At 34.2% G+C, this 19,428-nt stretch overlaps 1 protein-coding gene across 1 annotated transcript; it reads left to right on the top strand.

The window, feature by feature from the left end:
* The first annotated feature begins 1,209 nt into the window (after positions 1-1,209).
* brap (BRCA1 associated protein) lies at positions 1,210-15,822 on the top strand. Its single transcript, XM_059544356.1, has 12 exons — positions 1,210-1,464; positions 2,507-2,688; positions 2,771-2,934; positions 6,272-6,461; positions 6,725-6,838; positions 8,282-8,430; positions 10,304-10,379; positions 12,316-12,454; positions 13,076-13,185; positions 13,279-13,368; positions 13,490-13,593; positions 14,985-15,822. The coding sequence occupies exons 1-12, from the start codon at positions 1,386-1,388 to the stop codon at positions 15,352-15,354; spliced, it is 1,767 nt and encodes a 588-aa protein (XP_059400339.1). The 5' UTR covers positions 1,210-1,385; the 3' UTR covers positions 15,355-15,822.
* Positions 15,823-19,428: the final 3,606 nt, after the last annotated feature.

Genomic DNA, 19,428 nt, shown 5'->3' with positions numbered 1-19,428 from the left:
TAGAATACTTATTTAAAGTCTTTTATATGAATCACTCTGGGGGATTTGATGAGGATTTGAAATGCATAAACCAGCCAGTTGACTAGCTCTGTCACTGTTGGGAGTTCACCAGGGTGGGGTTTGAGCCGGCAGTTTAGAGTTACCGAGAAAATGTTTAGTGGTCTGTCTGTCAGTGGCTCAGTATGCAAATATAGCAGCAGTTTTACACCTCGCATCATCACAGATTAGATGGAGTCATGATTTGATGAGAATTTTTACTGACACTGAATTTTTACTTTTACTGAGCATGTTGTGGGGGTTTCCACTGGAAGACAAACTAAACATTTTTAGAACGTTTGTAACTTATGCTGCTTATCCTTTTTTGTTATATTTGTGTATTTTAATAATAATAAAATGTTTTATAAATATCTTTAGTTTCAATACTTGAATCATGTAGTGCTGTATGCTGTTTTGTTGCTTTTAAATTCTAAAAATTAAACTGACTTTAAAATGATGTTGACATGTTTTCTATTAAATCTTGTTTATATATATATATATATATATATACGTTTCTTGCATGATAATAGATCATTTTGTACATACATATTTATCTAGTTTGTGTTATCTGTTATTTTTTATATATATTTTATCAAATTTCTATAATTTAATTATCAGTTTTTTAGGGCCCGAGCACCAGTGGTGCGAGGACCCTCTTGGAATTGCTCCGTTTATAATTATTTTATTTTAATTTTACTACACCAAGACTAATTATTTTGAGTGTAAGCAATAAATGTGTGTATAGATTATAATGCAAAAAAATTTTTAATATAATAAAATATAATAATTATATTGATTATAATAATCACGATCAGAAAGAGCGACGAATCAGCAAAGTGTCTATTGATCTAAAAGACAAATTCCAAGTTTTTTTTTTTTGTTTGTTTGTTTTTTGGACAAAGTACCATTGTATATCACTGCAGTATTATTAGTAGTATTACAGGGTATTAGTATTAGCAGAGAGGGGGGGGGGTCTTTAGAGGTGCAGTTTTTGGTAATTAGAACATAATAATAAAAATACCATGGTGTATGACTCGTATTATATTAAGTCTCTTATTATTATTATTATTATTATTATTATTATTATTATTATTATTATTATTATTATTATTATTATTATTATTATCGATGAATAAGGACTTTTATTTTGGAATTATTACCTTATTCCCGGAAGTAGCGCAGTAATTTATCTTTCACTCTCAAACGTCATTGTTGTTGAACGCGTTTTTTTTTCTAATTATAGCTGGATGTGATTCTGTTCAGTGTCTATGGCATATGGTTCCGATGACGAGGTCTTTGGAGTGAATGTGTGTTACTGAGTGGAGTGTGTGTGTGTGTGCTCTGAACACATGAGTGTGTCTCTGGTTGTGATCAGACTCGAGCTCGCTGATCAGTCTGATTCCCCGCGAGGCTTTCACTACTGCGCCGGTGAGTTTCACTGTGTTTACCATGGTAAAGCAGGAAGGCCATATTCATGTCATAAGGTACCATGATATCGTTTGAACTGCCATGCAAATATTATGGTTCTTAAGGTGGCATACAGTAACGTGAAAATCCTATTATATTACCTTCTGATTGTATATATGTATGTATTTGTATATATGTATAAATATGTATGTATATATATATATATAAACAATAATGTATTTATAATAATAATAATAATAATAAAAATTCTGGGACCCAAGGTTACAGAGCTTGATAAACAGAAGACAAAATGGGATAATTAAACAAATACAAGTGTGAAAAACATTAATAATTAACTGGATAATTAATAAAACAATAATAAAAAACAATAAATGAAACAGATTTGTTTTATTATATTTTGTTATTATTATTATTATTATTATTATATTTTTCATTATCAACAACTCAACAAGCAGGATAATGAAAAAAATACAATGTGAAAAAAGTAATCATAAACTGGATAATCAATACAATAATAATATATAATATTATAGTTTTATTATTATTATTATTATTATATTTTTCTGGGACCTATTGGAACAAACAGGATAAAAGTAATCTTAAACTGGATAATTAATAAAATAATAATTATCATTATTATATTTTTCCTGAGAGTAGAACAAAAACAAATACAGTGTGAAAAAGTAATCATAAACGGGATTATGAATAAAATAATAATAAAAAAAAGTACAAAAACAACAATAAATATATTTTTTTTCTTGGTCCCGTTAGAACAAACAGTGTAACGAAAACAAATACACTGTGAGATAAAAAGTATAATTCTAAACCGTGTATTAGAATAAATTCAGTGTATCAGCAGCAGTAGAATCACTGACCTGAAAGTGTGGCAGAGAAACCTGAGAAGCATGAGACTGTTAAATGTGGTGATCGTCTGGTTTTGTGTTAACAGAGAGCATTCACACGCTCCGCTTGTTTCTAGAATCTCTTTGAGGCCTTTATGTTGAGGCCTTGTGTCACAGCTCACATCTCCTGCGTCCCACAGTTTCAGAGATGTCAGAGGACGAGATGAGAGAGACCGCACTGGTCTCCCCAAGAGCGACGCTGGCTGGTAAAACAGAGCTGGAGCGAGCGGCCATCCTCCACCAGCACCTGGGCAGCCGCGTCATGAGCGACATGGTGATCGAGAGCTTCCAGCCCAGCGCAGGTCTGCAGAACAGCTCTTCACTCACTCTCTTTGATGTGACAGGCGTTTAACCAGTGAGGAGTAAACAGACTGTGTTTTCCATCAGGAGTTGATGGTAAAGACGATCTGAAGTCCACAGATGACGGAGATGGAGAAGCTAAAGATCAAACAGATGAGAGCAGGACTCCAGACTCTCCCTCCAAACAGCTGCCGGATCAGATCTCCTTCTTCAGCGGAAACCCGTCAGTGGAGATCGTCCACGGCATCATGCACCTCTACAAAACTAAGTTAGTGCTATCTATCTATCTATCTATCTATCTATCTATCTATCTATCTATCTATCTATCTGTCTGTCTGTCTGTCTGTCTGTCTGTCTGTCTGTCTTTTATCTATCTATCTATCTATCTATCTATCTATCTATCTATCTATCTATCTATCTATCTATCTATCTATCTATCTATCTTTTATCTATCTATCTATCTATCTATCATCTATCTATCTATCTATCTATCTATCTATCTGTCTGTCTGTCTGTCTGTCTGTCTGTCTTTTATCTATCTGTCTGTCTGTCTTTTATCTATCTATCTATCTATCTATCTATCTATCTATCTATCTATCTATCTATCTATCTGTCTGTCTGTCTGTCTGTCTGTCTGTCTTTTATCTATCTATCTATCTATCTATCTATCTATCTATCTATCTATCTATCTATCTGTCTGTCTGTCTGTCTGTCTGTCTGTCTGTCTGTCTTTTATCTATCTATCTATCTATCTATCTATCTATCTATCTATCTATCTATCTGTCTGTCTGTCTGTCTGTCTGTCTGTCTGTCTGTCTGTCTGTCTTTTATCTATCTATCTATTTATCTATCTATCCGTCTGTCTGTCTTTTATCTATCTGTCTATCTATCTATCTATCTATCTATCTATCTATCTATCTATCTATCTATCTATCTATCTGTCTGTCTGTCTGTCTGTCTTTTATCTATCTATCTATCTATCTATCTATCTATCTATCTATCTATCTATCTATCTATCTATCTATCTATCTATCTATCTATCTATCTATCTATCTATCTGTATATCTGTATATCTATCTGTCTGTCCGTCTGTCTGTCTTTTGTCTGTCTGTCTTTTATCTATCTATCTATCTATCTATCTATCTATCTATCTATCTATCTATCTATCTATCTATCTATCTATCTATCTATCTATCTATCTGTCTGTCTGTCTTTTATCTATCTATCTATCTATCTATCTGTCTATCTGTCTGTCTGTCTGTCTGTCTGTCTTTTATCTATCTATCTATCTATCTATCTATCTATCTATCTATCTATCTATCTATCTATCTATCTATCTATCTATCTATCTATCTATCTATCTGTCTGTCTGTCTGTCTGTCTGTCTGTCTGTCTTTTATCTATCTATCTATCTATCTATCTATCTATCTATCTATCTATCTATCTATCTATCTATCTATCTTTTATCTATCTATCTATCTATCATCTATCTATCTATCTATCTATCTATCTATCTATCTATCTATCTATCTATCTATCTATCTATCTATCTATCTATCTATCTATCTATCTGTCTGTCTGTCTGTCTGTCTGTCTTTTATCTATCTGTCTGTCTGTCTTTTATCTATCTATCTATCTATCTATCTATCTATCTATCTATCTATCTATCTATCTATCTGTCTGTCTGTCTGTCTGTCTGTCTGTCTTTTATCTATCTATCTATCTATCTATCTATCTATCTATCTATCTATCTATCTGTCTGTCTGTCTGTCTGTCTGTCTGTCTGTCTTTTATCTATCTATCTATCTATCTATCTATCTATCTATCTATCTATCTATCTATCTATCTATCTATCTATCTGTCTGTCTGTCTGTCTGTCTGTCTGTCTGTCTGTCTTTTATCTATCTATCTATTTATCTATCTATCCGTCTGTCTGTCTTTTATCTATCTGTCTATCTATCTATCTATCTATCTATCTATCTATCTATCTATCTATCTATCTATCTGTCTGTCTGTCTGTCTGTCTTTTATCTATCTATCTATCTATCTATCTATCTATCTATCTATCTATCTATCTATCTATCTATCTATCTATCTATCTATCTATCTGTATATCTGTATATCTATCTGTCTGTCCGTCTGTCTGTCTTTTGTCTGTCTGTCTTTTATCTATCTATCTATCTATCTATCTATCTATCTATCTATCTATCTATCTATCTATCTATCTATCTATCTATCTATCTATCTATCTATCTATCTGTCTGTCTGTCTTTTATCTATCTATCTATCTATCTATCTGTCTATCTGTCTGTCTGTCTGTCTGTCTGTCTTTTATCTATCTATCTATCTATCTATCTATCTATCTATCTATCTATCTATCTATCTATCTATCTATCTATCTATCTATCTATCTATCTATCTATCTGTATGTCTGTCTTTTATCTATCTATCTATCTATTTATCTATCTATCTGTCTATCTGTCTGTCTGTCTGTCTGTCTGTCTTTTATCTATCTATCTATCTATCTATCTATCTATCTATCTATCTATCTATCTATCTATCTATCTATCTATCTATCTGTCTGTCCGTCTGTCCATCTGTCTTTCTGTCTGTCTGTCTGTCTGTCTGTCTTTTGTCTGTATGTCTTTTATTTATCTATCTATCTATCTATCTATCTATCTATCTATCTATCTATCTATCTATCTATCTATCTATCTATCTATCTATCTATCTATCTATCTATCTATCTATCTATCTATCTATCTATCTATCTATCTATCTATCTATCCCTCACGGAGGCAGCCGCCCCTCCATATCGTGGGCGGTCGGCAGCGAGCTCCCCCGTCCCCGGCAAATCGCTCCAGTCCTTCGCCTCGAGCGTCCATGGCGGCACACTCCTCGCCTGCTCGATGGCACCGCGGATTCACCCCAGCGGCGAGGGATCTTCAGCAGCACGTCCCTCCTTCTCCCGGGTTTCAGCACCACTGTAATGATAAAAGACTTCCTAGTCATCGGGAAGAAGGAGGCGGGAACCGGCGGACAATCAAAATGAAACTTTAATTACAAAACAAACACAAAACAGCGCACCAGCCCCTCACGGACGACTGGTGCGCACAAAATGAAACCAAAACCTAAAATAACGCCCAGGCCTGGTCCTCTCTCGTCCTTCACTGTCATCGCTCCAGTTTTTATATCCTTCCATCTCCTACGTGGGACTCGAGACCGGCGGTGGGTCGCAGGTGCCACTGATTTGCCCAATCACTGCGGGCCTCACTCGTGTTCCCACGTCCCTCGGCCCCGCCCCACTCGCCACACTATCTATCTATCTATCCATCCGTCTATCCGTCTGTCTGTCTTTTATCTATCTATCTGTCCATCTGTCTATCTGTCTGTGTTTCTGTCTGTCTGTCTTTCTGTCTGTCTGTCTCTCTCTCTCTCTCTCTCTCTCTATTATGCTAATACTAATACCCTATAATACTGCAGTGATATACAGTGGTACTTTGTCCACAAAAAAACATCGAATTTGTCTTTTAGATCAATTGACACTTCGTTGCATTGCTGACTCTGAGCCGTTGCTCTTGTTTTGTGTGATGTGGTGTTGACAGTAAGATGACGTCACTCACAGAGGACGTGCGGCGCAGCGCGATGCTGTCCATCCTCACTGTACCCACCACCATGACCAGCCACGACCTCATGAAGTTCTTGGCTCCCTTCAACGACGTCATGGAGCACATGAAGATCATCCGGGACTCCACGCCCAATCAGTACATGGTGCTGGTCAAGTTCAGGAGTCAGGTCAGTCACTTAACCACGTACAAGAACAATTGCAATTAACTGAAGTTCCACTGGGCAGGAATCCTCACTCATTCAGTATTTGGTGTTCAATACAGTCCATATTTTCTTCATGCATTTTCTGGTAAAGATTCAGTAATTGCTGCCTGCAGCTGCACTTGATTTACATGATTTGCAAAATAAACTCATGCAAATTAGCCTGCTGAAGTTTCTTTGATTTTCAGTATTTTATGAATTGACCGTCATAGTTTTTTTAATTTCTTTAGGCCGATGCCGACAGCTTCTACACAGCGTGCAACGGCCGTCAGTTCAACTCCATTGAGGATGCTGTCTGCCAGTTAGTCTATGTGGAGAGAGTGGAAGTCATCAAATCTGAAGAGGTAAGTCTCCAGTGCGTTAGATAGTAGCGTATACCAAAGCAAATAACCATTATGATTTGAAAAAATCACCAATGATGTGTCTGAAATCACACCTGGTCTGTCTAGTAGGTTCTACAATTGGTTTGAAACATACTTAAAGGTGCAGTATGTGATTTTGATGGCTAGTAGTTGAAATGGGAACTGCAGTCCAAATACAAAATAATAGAGAGAGTTGTTTCTCCTGCCGCCTCCTTCTAAGATTCAGCACTCACACAGGTTGCCAGATTAGGAAACACAACAGAACAAACGCAACTGACAATGGAAGGCAATAAACCTCACACTGTTAGCTGATGAGGTGATTGAATATTCCTCTGGTCATTGATATTTTTAGATGGATGCTGAGGTTTTAGGTTGGTTAGAATCTGCAATCTCTGATCCAGAGATCATCTGTGACTTCCATGAACTGGCAACCCGGGGGGTCAAAACACTATTGGGTAAGTTGGCATTGGGCGGAGTCACACAGACCAAAACCAAAACAGGGATTCTGACACAGAACGCCCATTTCACAAGTAGAGTAACTGTCTGTTGCGTTGTTTTTTGGAGAAACAAATATGTTTTATATTTTTATGCCTTTGCACAGTCAAAAGGTTACGTGCACCTACAACAAATTTTACAAAGTATGTTCTATAGTATGAATATTGGGTAGTATGAATTCGGATGTAGTGCCTCCACCATGTTGTTTTTATCACCTGACCTACCAGTTTCGGTTTTGCCGCTTCACTAACATTCATAAATCCTATCTTATGAGATAATAAAGCTATGTTGTATTATAGAGCAAGATATATTTGGATGCACCATCAGTGTTAAAATTCGAGTCAAAACTAATTAAATACATTGAATGTAGTTTTGCTTACTTAAATTGTATTTTAATGTTTTATATATTGAATTTGATATTTAAAATGTATTTCGTTTTACAGTTAATTATCAACAAGTTATCAAATTGAAATATATAAATAATATATATATATATATTTTACTACAGCAAGCAATTGTTATGATTGAAGTGTTAAATATTCTTTGCAACCACCCAAACACCTTTTCAACCACACATCAACATATTTAAAATACTTAGAACAACCACATTTATGTTTTACATGTATGTAATTATTAACAATAAGTTCTCAAATTAAAAACTAAATCCTATTATTATCATTATTATAGCAAGCAGCTACTATGATTTGAACATGCGACACTAAGTGTTCTTGGCAGTGTAACACTGTTTTAGACCGATTCATTGCTTGAGTGACCAGGATTAACCTGTTTTGTTGTTGACTAGCTGTTTCTGTTTAGACACACACACACACACACACGTGCGTTGTGTTTCCAGCACTGATTTGCATGCACAACAATAGCTGCAGTGTTCTGGAATGCTTTGAATGATCTCAAACTCTTCATTATAAACAGGGGGCCAGTTTACCTGTGATGGATCTGACTGAGCTGCCCAAGTGCACCGTGTGTTTGGAGCGCATGGACGAGTCGGTCAACGGCGTGCTGACCACCCTGTGCAACCACAGCTTTCACAGCCAGTGTCTGCAGAGATGGGAGGATGCAACGTGAGTGCGGTCAAGAAAAATGACCTACTTTCTGATCATTTTCAAAACAAACAATATTTGTTTTTTTGTAAATTTGAATAAAAACATCAGCTTTCCTGGTAATATATCCAAGGTTCTGTGGACTGGAAAAATTAATATTAAATAGTAATATTAATTTGAATCCATCTGGGTAAATTCAAGTCTGACACTACAGTAATTATAATATATTTATCATTGACTTATTATATTCATTAGGTTTTTAAATCATTTTAATTTGTTTTTCAATTGTTTATCAACAATAAGTTGTAAGTTTGTATATATATATATATATATATATATATATATATATATATATATATATATGTCTGTGTGACCCTGGACCACATAACCATTTTTCGAAATTGAGATTTATACATCATCAGCCGAATAAATAAGCTTTCCATTCATTTATGGTTTTTAGGAGGACAATATTAGTCTGAGATACAACTATTTGTAGATCTGGAATCTGAGGGTGCAAAAAAAATTGAAATATTGAGAAAATCATCTTTAAATTTGTCCAAATGAAGTTCTTAGCAATGCATATTACTAATCAAAGATTAAGTTTTGATATATCTACGGTAGGAAATTTACTAAATATCTTCATGGAACATGATCTTTACTTAATATCCTTATGATTTTTGGCATAAAAGAAAAATCTATAATTTTGACCCATACAATGTATTTTTGGCTATATTTGGCTGGTTTTGTGCTCCAGGGTCACATATGTCGTTCATATTTTTTAGTAGTTTTAGTAGATCATCATATATAATTTTGCTCACACTTGGAAAGTTTCACCCACACCTTCATGTCACATTCTTCTCCCATGATGCATAAGTGCATGACACTGTTTATGCTCATCTTTTGCTCTCACCTGTTATTTAAACCTTTTCATCCTGATTCTTCATTGAGGTGATACAGGTTTGCTGGGCCGTTCTCTATTCTTGCTGTTGTGTTTTTGTGCAGTTGTCATAGTTGACCTCTGACCTGTGAGATGAACGTCACAGTGTCATGTTTCATGTACACGGTGGGAGTGCAAACCGCTGCTGTTGAGATGGTTTTAGGTTTAAGTGTTTACACAAATGAATTATTGGCACATGTGATGCATTCATGTGACATCCTTCTGAGTGAACCGATTTTCAGTGGGGAATTATTTTTTATTCATCAGGATTTAATTGGGCATGAAAAGTATGTAATGATATTATTATTGGAGTTTGCTAAAGTATGTTTCACTATTACTAATGCTCATTCTTATGAGGTATTGACATGAACAGACTACTAACTCAAACTGTGACACATAAATATTAAATCTAGGAAACTAATGAAGAAAGTAGGTCTTTTTGACATCACATTGTCTTTAAAGGAATAGTTTATCCAAAAATGTACATTTGCTGAACATCTACTCACTTTCAGGTCATCCAAGATGTAGACGAGTTTGTTTCTTCATCAGATTCAGATAAATGTAGCATCACTTGCTCTCCAATGGATGCTCTTCAGTGAATGGGTGCCATCAGAATGAGAGTCCAAGCAGCTGATAAAAACATCACAATAATCCACAAGTAATCCACATCACTCCACTCCATCATTTTAATGTCTTGTGAAGCCAAAAGCTGCATGTTTGTAAAAAAACAAATTTTTTTTGTAACTTCAAACCAATGCTTTGGGCAAAATTCTGATGGCACCCATTCACTGCAGAGGATCCATTGGTGAGCAGGTGATGGTACATTTCTCCGAATTTGATGAAGAAACAAACTCATCTATATTTTGATTAGCGTGAGGATGAGTACATTTTCAGCAATTTTTCACTTTTGGTAAACTGTCACTTTAAGAACACTAATAGTGTGCACTTCTTCTGCAGGTGTCCTGTGTGCAGATACTGTCAGACTCCTGAACCCGTGGAGGAGAACAAGTGTTTTGAGTGTGGAGTGCAAGAGGTAACAAACCTTTCAGATCTCACTTAGCACTGCAACAACTAATCGATAAAAAAAGAATCAACAGAAAATAAGCTGAGTATCGATTAATCGCACACAGAAAACATCATTACAGTAACGAATAACACATTTCTCAGGACAAAAGACATTTAAAATACACAAGTTTACAAGTTTAGGATTCAAGTTATCTTAAAAATAGGAATACTTTACATTAACCCTTGTGCATTGTTCAAATTCACTACCCTTTCGTTATGTTCGGGATGAAAACATGTAAACTGCTGTAAAAATGTGTCAGATTCATATTTTTTCTCAAATTTATTTGCATAAATCTGTTAATCAACTTCAGTCCTGATCAAAACTACCAAATGTTTTTAAAAAATCCAAGATTTTAACTCTTTAATTGCCATGTTCATAAATTATGTCACTGATTTGGGGGAAAAAACACACAAAATGACTTATTTTCAATATAAAAGTAATTGTGGCTGGATTTTTTTTTTACTTTTTATAACAGTCTTGGGCATGTCAAAGATTAGTAGCAACATTGGCTTTGATGCATTTTTAGTTTTTGTGAAGCATTAGATTTAAATGTTTTCTCCCTCATTTGTTGTTGGTGGCTGTTTTTGCCCCATCGACTTCCATTATAACGACATTTTTTGATTGAAAAGCCATGACACAATATAATCATGCATTCTTGATTGTTTGTGGTTTTCCCTTTTGGGAAGAGGTAAAATTTGTTATTTTTTACAGTTGATCACTAGGTGGGACCATTAACCCTTTAGATAGGCCTGTGCAAAAAAAGCTTATTTTCTGACTTGTATATGAAGCTATATGGAGTATACGAACATAACGAAAGGGTAGTGAATTTGCGTGAATTGAGTGTACCGCTGAGTTTTTGAAAAATTTCAAAGCATTTTTCCAAAATATGGTTCAAAATAAGATTTGTCACCAAAAATCATTCCATTAGCTCAAACAGAGAAAGTTGTGGCCAAAATAAGACTCAACTTTACCCCCTAGTGGACGAAAACGTCCCCAACAACGCATAAGGGTTACTCATACAATACTCATGTGTCATACTTTTTTTTTTTTTGAATGTTGGTTTAAAATGCTGCATGTAACACAAATGGTGGTAATTTGATCAGAAAATATAAAGGGAATGTTTTAAATGGATAATTTGGATGCTCTCGTCTTCATTGGAAATCCATGTTAAAACGGGATTAAAAAGATTGACTGAATTAATTCAACTAAAACTTTCTCTATATAACTGTGCTGTTGTTGGCTGCCACAGTAACAGCAGTAAGTTTAAGGAAAGTCCTGTATGAGAAAACGAGCACTTAAGTTAAAATACTGTGTGTGAAATTATAAAATAATGAGTGGTCTTAGCATTTTTTGGACAAAATCCCCCGAACTTCAAGCTGTATGTAGGATATGTGCCCTCTTGTGTTTTCAGACATGTGTCATCTTCCTACTTCTTAAACTATGACAGGTTAGTTACTGCAAAAAGTGATGGAACTTTGAGCCATGTGCTTTTAAAAAACATGTTCATATGTTTATCATAATATTATCAGCTCAGAAAATACTTTCGTTTGACTAGAAACTGTAGAGACTGTAAATGTGAAGCATCCTTTCACTGGGCCGAGACTTTCATATTCAGCAAAAAGGTGGATATCTAGATAACTGAATGTGCATGTTTAGTCTTTCTTTGTTTTTTTGTTGCATATAATGTATAGCATATATCCTACATAGAAAAAAAATTAAGTTTGCAGAGTTTACACACTGTATGGACCTTTAAAAAAAAAGTAAATACTGAAAATAAAACCGATTAATCGAGTACTTAATCGAAAGATTGATTAAATAATTGTTCGTTGCAGCTCTGGTCTCTCTCACATAGATGGATGTTTCATTATATTATATTTAAGACATATTTGTTACTGTCTCATAGAATCTGTGGATCTGTCTTATCTGTGGTCATATCGGCTGCGGACGCTACGTTAGTCGTCATGCTTACAAGCACTTTGAGGAAACGCAGCACACTTACGCCATGCAGCTGACCAATCACAGGGTCTGGGACTACGCTGGAGGTGTGTGATGTCACTCTGTTCATGTGCAGTCGCATGTTTGAAAATAATGGTTCTATATCTATATATTCGCTCTGAAATGCATGAACTTTTCTGGTGATTAGTACTAAATAATATCAAATCATACTGGGTAAAATTAAGATTTGCCCTACATTATTTATTGCTGATCATTCATATCAAAATATGTCAGATTATGGATTATTATCATGTTTTACATTGTTTTTATAAAATGTTTTTGAATGATTTTATAAATAGTTTCTGTTTTCATTTAAATTTTAAAGTAAGAGTAATTTTGTGTTTTCAATTTTTTATTAGTTTAATGTCTGTATAGTTCATTTTTAGTTCAGTTTTAGGTTTAAGATCAAATAAAATAAGAAATGATACTTTGGCAACTAACTGAAACAAAATAAGATTTGTACATTTTTAAATTCAAAAGTTTGTTTTTGTTTTCACAACTGGATAAAATCAAGTTCCCCCCTGTTATTATTTCACTCAAAAAAAATGCAGGTTAAAAGCATTAAATGTTGTATTATATTTTAATATTGTAATTTTTGAAAAAAAAAAATTCAATTCAAATTGTTTGTAAGAATTGTGACCCTGAGCCTTTGTCCTAATGTTGTTCAGATAACTACGTCCATCGGCTTGTTGCCAGTAAAACTGATGGGAAGATGGTTCAGTACGAGTGTGAGGGCGACACGTGTCAGGATGAGAAGATCGATGCGCTGCAGCTCGAGGTGTGTGTGTGTGTGTGTGTGTGTGTGGAAAGTTGGATCGTCTTAGATACTCCTCATCCCTTATAATCTTTTTAACGTATCTTTTTCCTACAGTATTCATATTTATTAACCAGCCAGCTGGATTCTCAGCGCATTTACTGGGAGAATAAAATAGTTCACCTGGAGAAAGACACAGCGGAGGAGGTGAGAACCGCACAGTTAACATGAATAAAACCATAACATCATATGTTTAAGATCATAATATTCTACTGTAACTCTTATTAACATGAGTGATCAAGCTTCTTTATGTTTGTGTGGGTTTTAGATAAACAACATGAAGGCCAAATTCAAGGAGACGATTGACAAGTGTGACAGTTTGGAGCGGAAACTAAACGAACTCATCAAAGAAAGACAATCCATTGAAAAAAAGTAAAATTTACTTTATCTTTCAGATGATTTTTTCATGTCCATCAGAATCATTGTTTGAAAAATGAATATTTGAACTGGTGGTGGCGCTATAGAGTTGGTCCTAGAGACCCCAGAGTTGGTCTGATCATTATTCATGACCATCGCTACAACTGTGCCAAATTTCATAATTTTCCTATGTTTCTTATGCTGCCATAATAATAATAATAATAAAGAACACATACAAATGCAATAGAAATGACTAAAACCTCAATAAAAAAAAAATATATATATATATTAATAAAAATATTATACTATCTGAATGATAATAAAATAACACTGCATGGTAAACATAGTTTACAAAATATTGGTCACTTAAGTTAATGTTTGCACTATAGTAATAATATTAATAATATTAATAAATATAGATCAATGCAAATAAAAAATATTAATTAATGATATATAAATATGAGATTTCCTTCTGTGATATTATTTGAATTTTATTTGATTGAATTGAATTTATATATATATATATAAGTGTTGTTATTAGTAGTAAATATTAAGATCTGTTTTTAACAGTAATACACTGTTTACACTAGGGCTGTCAGAATGGCTGGAAAACTAAATTGTAATTTTTTACTTTAATATTATCAAAATTCTAATTATATTCTAATTTGAAATGAATAATTTCCATTAGGGTGAAAAAAACTTTTGGCTTCTCTCCTGAGGCCACGAGAGGGCGCATAGAGTAAAATATTACTAACGCACATTTATTCAAAGCATAACATAACATGACTATGTGTGGGGAAAAAAGTGCATAATGTTTAAAATAATGTGTATAAACCAATTATAATTAAGTTGCTTAAACAAATCAGCATCATGTATGTATGCATAGTTTAATACAAAGGGCCGAAAGCCAATCACACATAGTATATTTTTCATTTAAAAACACAAGTTGCAGTGGGATGGGAAAAAACCTGCTGTAAAGTCTGGAGATATGTTTTTTTGGAGTTGAACTTGCATTGATTTTACATGGCTTTCTAAACATGCAGCTCTTTTGTGCGAGTAAGGAATGCAATGGTGATCGATGTCCCTCTAGAAAATGCGAACGTGAACGGCTTGGTTTCAGTTTTGACGTAAACCAGATCTTCTCCGCATTGATGTTCTCTTTTCCCGCAATATTTGTAATTAACGCAGCAGCGCCGCTCTAGTGGCTTCAACTGGATAAGCTGACAAAAACATTAAAATGCAATGACACTTACATCATCATCGCATCTTGTGTACCGCTGATAAGTCTACCTCCTTAACGCACACCTAAAATAGTAATGCAATGTATTTGTATTCAAATGTAGATTATTTTAAATTCAACGAATATTCAAAATCCGAAATTTTTGGGCTGTTTTTGTTTTCTGCAGATGTTCACAGCTGAACAACAAAGTGGTGAAGCTTGGTCAAGAGCTGCGGGAGGAGCAGGAGATGAACCGATGCCTGCGAGCCAATCAGACGCAGCTCCAGGCGCAGCTGCAGGAAGAGGAGAGGCGGGCTCTGGAGACGGCAGCCAATAAAGACGGCCAGATCGCCGAGCTGCAGGAGCAGCTGCGAGACGTCATGTTCTACCTGGAGACGCAGCAGCAGATCGACCGCATGCCGGCAGACGCCCGACAAGAAATCCAAGAGGGTCAGATCAACATCGCTTCGGCCCCTGCTGCCCCACAGCCCGGGCCCTCGGCCCTCGGCTCCGGCAGACTGAGCGGCCGCAAGGGACGATCCAAGAGGGGAAAGTAGCGAAAGACGTTGTGTTTAATATATGCAGTGCTTAAGAAATGTTGCACAGGAAATTAGGACATTTTAATAACCATCCTTCCTCATGTTAGAAGCTCTAAAATATTAGATTATGATTTGTTCACTAATCTCTTGCAAGAGGACACCTGCTTAGAAATGTAGCTCAGCCTGTTTTATATGAAAACAAAGTCACTGAATTTTATTTTCAGATGTGCTCATAGCTGGAAGATGTCATTTTTTGATTTACTTTATGATTGTAGGAATTATTGAATATTGCTCTCCGCAACTCTTGACGGATGGATCTCACACAGTTCTTGTAATGTTTCACATCGAGAGAGAGAGAGTGAGAAAAAAAAATTATATTTTGCTGTAATGCATCTGGATTAGTGTTGTAAACTCTTTTTTTTTTAAGAATTGCATTTATAATATATGGGAGCTCGTTTCCGGGAAGAAAAAAAAAACAGAATTGTGAGATAAATATAGAATTCGGGGGAAAAAAATCTGAATTGCTATAATACAATTCTGAATTAAAAAAAAGTCCAAATGTTTTTTTTTTTCGAGTTTACATCTCATAATTATGACTTTATTTCTCATTATCCTGAGTTTCTCTCAAATTCTTTATATATATATATATATATATATATATATATATATATATATATATATAATGTGTAATTGCGACTTCGGGAAAAATTGTCCGAATTGCGAGATATACAATCAGATTTTTATTTCCTCTGAATTCAGGATTTACATCTCACAATTACATTTTTCTTGGTAAATAAATAATGCCTGAAACTTATATATTAATACATTAAGGACAATAATTATAAAGATAACGATATAGTTCTAAAAATCGTTAAAAAGATTATCAGAGTGCACACCACAACTATAACGATAAAGGCACAGAGACACGATATCGTACGAACGATTTTCTTTAATTTTTGAATCGGACATTTTTGGTGAGTTTGTTCTCCTCATTGTGAGCAGTATTATAATCGCAGGTCACAGGTGTGTACTGTAACTCATAATCACAAAGACACTTTTGTAGTGAAAGGGTTAATAGACACACACTGCTCAAGATCATGTGGCTTTTGTCTTGTTTTACTCTCCAACATTTTTATTTTTAGAAAGTTAAACACAGTCACTCTTTGTATCATGTCATCTTTTTGGTTTCCACACCCTTCTCCTCGGTCACAGATGAGTGGGATTGCTGGGAGCTATTAATATCTTTTTTACAGGAAAATGCAACAGTTATTTAATAAACTGACAACATTTCTGCTAAGCTGTAATGTGCTTGACATTACATTTTATTTCGGAGTGAGCCATATTTGGAAAAACAAAGAATTCACTGACAGCTCTGCAATGGATACTCATAATGTAATAATAATGTAATAAAGCTCAGAAAGCAATTGATCCACGCAAGTATAAATGATAAAATAATGTTATTTATTAATATAATTAGACACCTTTAAATTTATGTTATTATAAAATAAAAAATATGAAAAGTTGAAGAAATAAAAAGCAATACAATTACATGATTATAACTGATATAGGCCTATATATATATTATTATTTTTTTAATATGTATAACATTGAAATGATGTATATTTATATAAAATATTACATTTTAATTAAAGAAGAAATTAATATTTGTCTGGAAGGTCATAATCATGTAGCCTATTAAACAAAATACAAAAGCAAGCCAATATTTTAAGATAATAAAAAAAAAGTCAATATGAAATAGGAACCTTATTTCCCCTCATACTGTGATTATTTCTATGAAATAGTATATTTAGAGAAAAAATGAAACCAGGTGAATGGAGGAAATTCACTTAGCATCTATGCACAGCAATTCAATTATTTAATGATAAATTATATAATAATGATATACTTTGAAATTATATTTAAATATGAATTATATACATTTATAGATTATTTGAATAGTTGAGGAAATTAATAAATCAGAAAGCAATTCAAATTCGTTACAATAAACAATATAAACTTTTTTTGTTGTATAAATGTAACGTCAATGCATATACAGTAAAATACAATTGGGAGTATTTATTGGATAAATTAATATTTGTCTGAAAGGTCTAATCCTGTATCAAACAAAATACAAAAGCAAGCCAATGTTTTAAGATCAAATAGTTTTTGAAGTCAAGATGAAACAGCAACTAATTTCCCCCCATAATTTGGTTATTTTTGTGAAACAGGATATTTACAGGAGAAATAAATTGTAAACAGATGGAGGAAATATGCTTAAACTGAATTGTAAAATTCAAAAACGATACAATTATGTAATTATGAGTCATACAATACACCATTAAATTTAGTTTTAATTCGTTTTATATAAATATAAATTACATAAATGTATATACGATTGGAATAATTCTTTAAAAAATGAAAATGTGTCTGGAACTGGTCAAACAAAATACAAAAGCAAACCAATTTTTCCAAGATCAAATCATTTTAAGGTCAACATGAAATCATGCAATGTTAAATCACCCACAGTACTTTACATGTATAAAGTAAATCTCTCGATTTCATGCAGACTTTAAAGATAAAGCAAGCCGTGTGAATGCAAACCTTGCTTACACATTTCATATTGCATGAAGGGATGCCAAAAAAAAAAAAAAAAGACACGGCATGTGGAACATTTACTTTTTATTTAAAAAGTCCTTTTTACATTCCAGTGTTTTTGTTTGTATTTTCTCAATTTCCCTAATAAACGATTTCATCACCTCTTGATCATCTCCAAACGACCTCCTCAGTCCAGACGCGCCCGTCGTCCTCGAGCTTTGTGACGGTGAAGACGTGCAAGAAGCCCTTCAGTCCTGGAACCACACAACCCGTCGTGTTGGACCAAAATAACAATAAAAAAAGAGAAAAGCATCTTTCCACCCTCCCAGTTCAAGTCTAAAGCTTGTAGATTGCAGCACACCGTCTAACACACGCTAGAAACATTACATGATTCACACTGGAGCTCGGAAATATTGTAAACAAGTTGCACATTCCCCTTTAGACATCAACAAATCAGTCGTATACAAACCTTTCTTCGACTCTACTGCGACACTGAAGAGTTATTTCACCTCAAAATGATTTAAAGTTACCCTCACATTATTCCAAACGTGTAAGAATAGTTTTTATTCAGATGTTGTTAAACCAAAGCAGAGATGTTTCTGTCCTATTCAGACAAAAGGTTCGTGAAAATAAATCCATACGAGTTGAGCGAGTTTATTGCAAATCTCCTTTAGGTTAACGGATTTATTTTAGGCGTTTATTCACAAAAACATTCAAACAGTGTTTACATTTGGATGCAAGAGAACAAACCAAAGAGATTCGTTCTCGTGCGTCATATAAAACAATCCTGTCTATTCAGAAGACTTGCATTAAAATGCTTGATTCATATTAACAAAAAAAAAAAAAAAGTTTTCGAATGTTTTAAAGCGTCTCTGTTTTGGGTGAAAAGACTTTCAGGATCAGAAATATCTCAGAATGGATTAAAACAATTATTTATGGGTTTGGAATGACACGAGTGAGTAAATGACAGATTTTTCATTTTGGGGTGAACTATCCCTTTAATGCAAGGCTAATTTAGACATTTTCAGTATGCAACAATTATAAAACCCTCATCATCAGTGCAATCACAATTTCTTTAAGTAAACAACCAATCAAATCATTTTAAGCATAAAAATTAATTACTAAACATGATTGAATAAACGTCTTTAACCATCACGTTAACAAACTTGCCCCAAGCAGAACTCAATGCGATTTGTTTCATACGATGGCGATTCCAATCAAACAGTCGGGAAAGCTACAAGTGGCTCAAGTAAAGTCATTTGTAACATACAAACAAATATCGCTAAAGAAGCATCTGGATACTCGCACCACCTTGTCAAAAATTTGCGCAAAATCTCCTCGCGTAGCTCTTGGCTGGTTGTGCATCGTAAACTGTGTCAGTCTGGAAGTTGGCTACTTGTTCGGGCCCGTTTTGCTTTGGAGCGTCGTCTGAAAACGAACTGTCGATTGCAAGGTTTACAGCTGGGAAGTGAGAGACAATAACGCAAGACATCGACA

Source organism: Carassius carassius, chromosome 49 (genome assembly GCF_963082965.1).
Source record: "Carassius carassius chromosome 49, fCarCar2.1, whole genome shotgun sequence".
Lineage (NCBI taxonomy): Eukaryota > Metazoa > Chordata > Actinopteri > Cypriniformes > Cyprinidae > Carassius > Carassius carassius.
The sequence above is the reverse complement of the archived record's forward strand: the minus strand, read 5'-3'. Positions and strand labels throughout refer to the sequence as shown.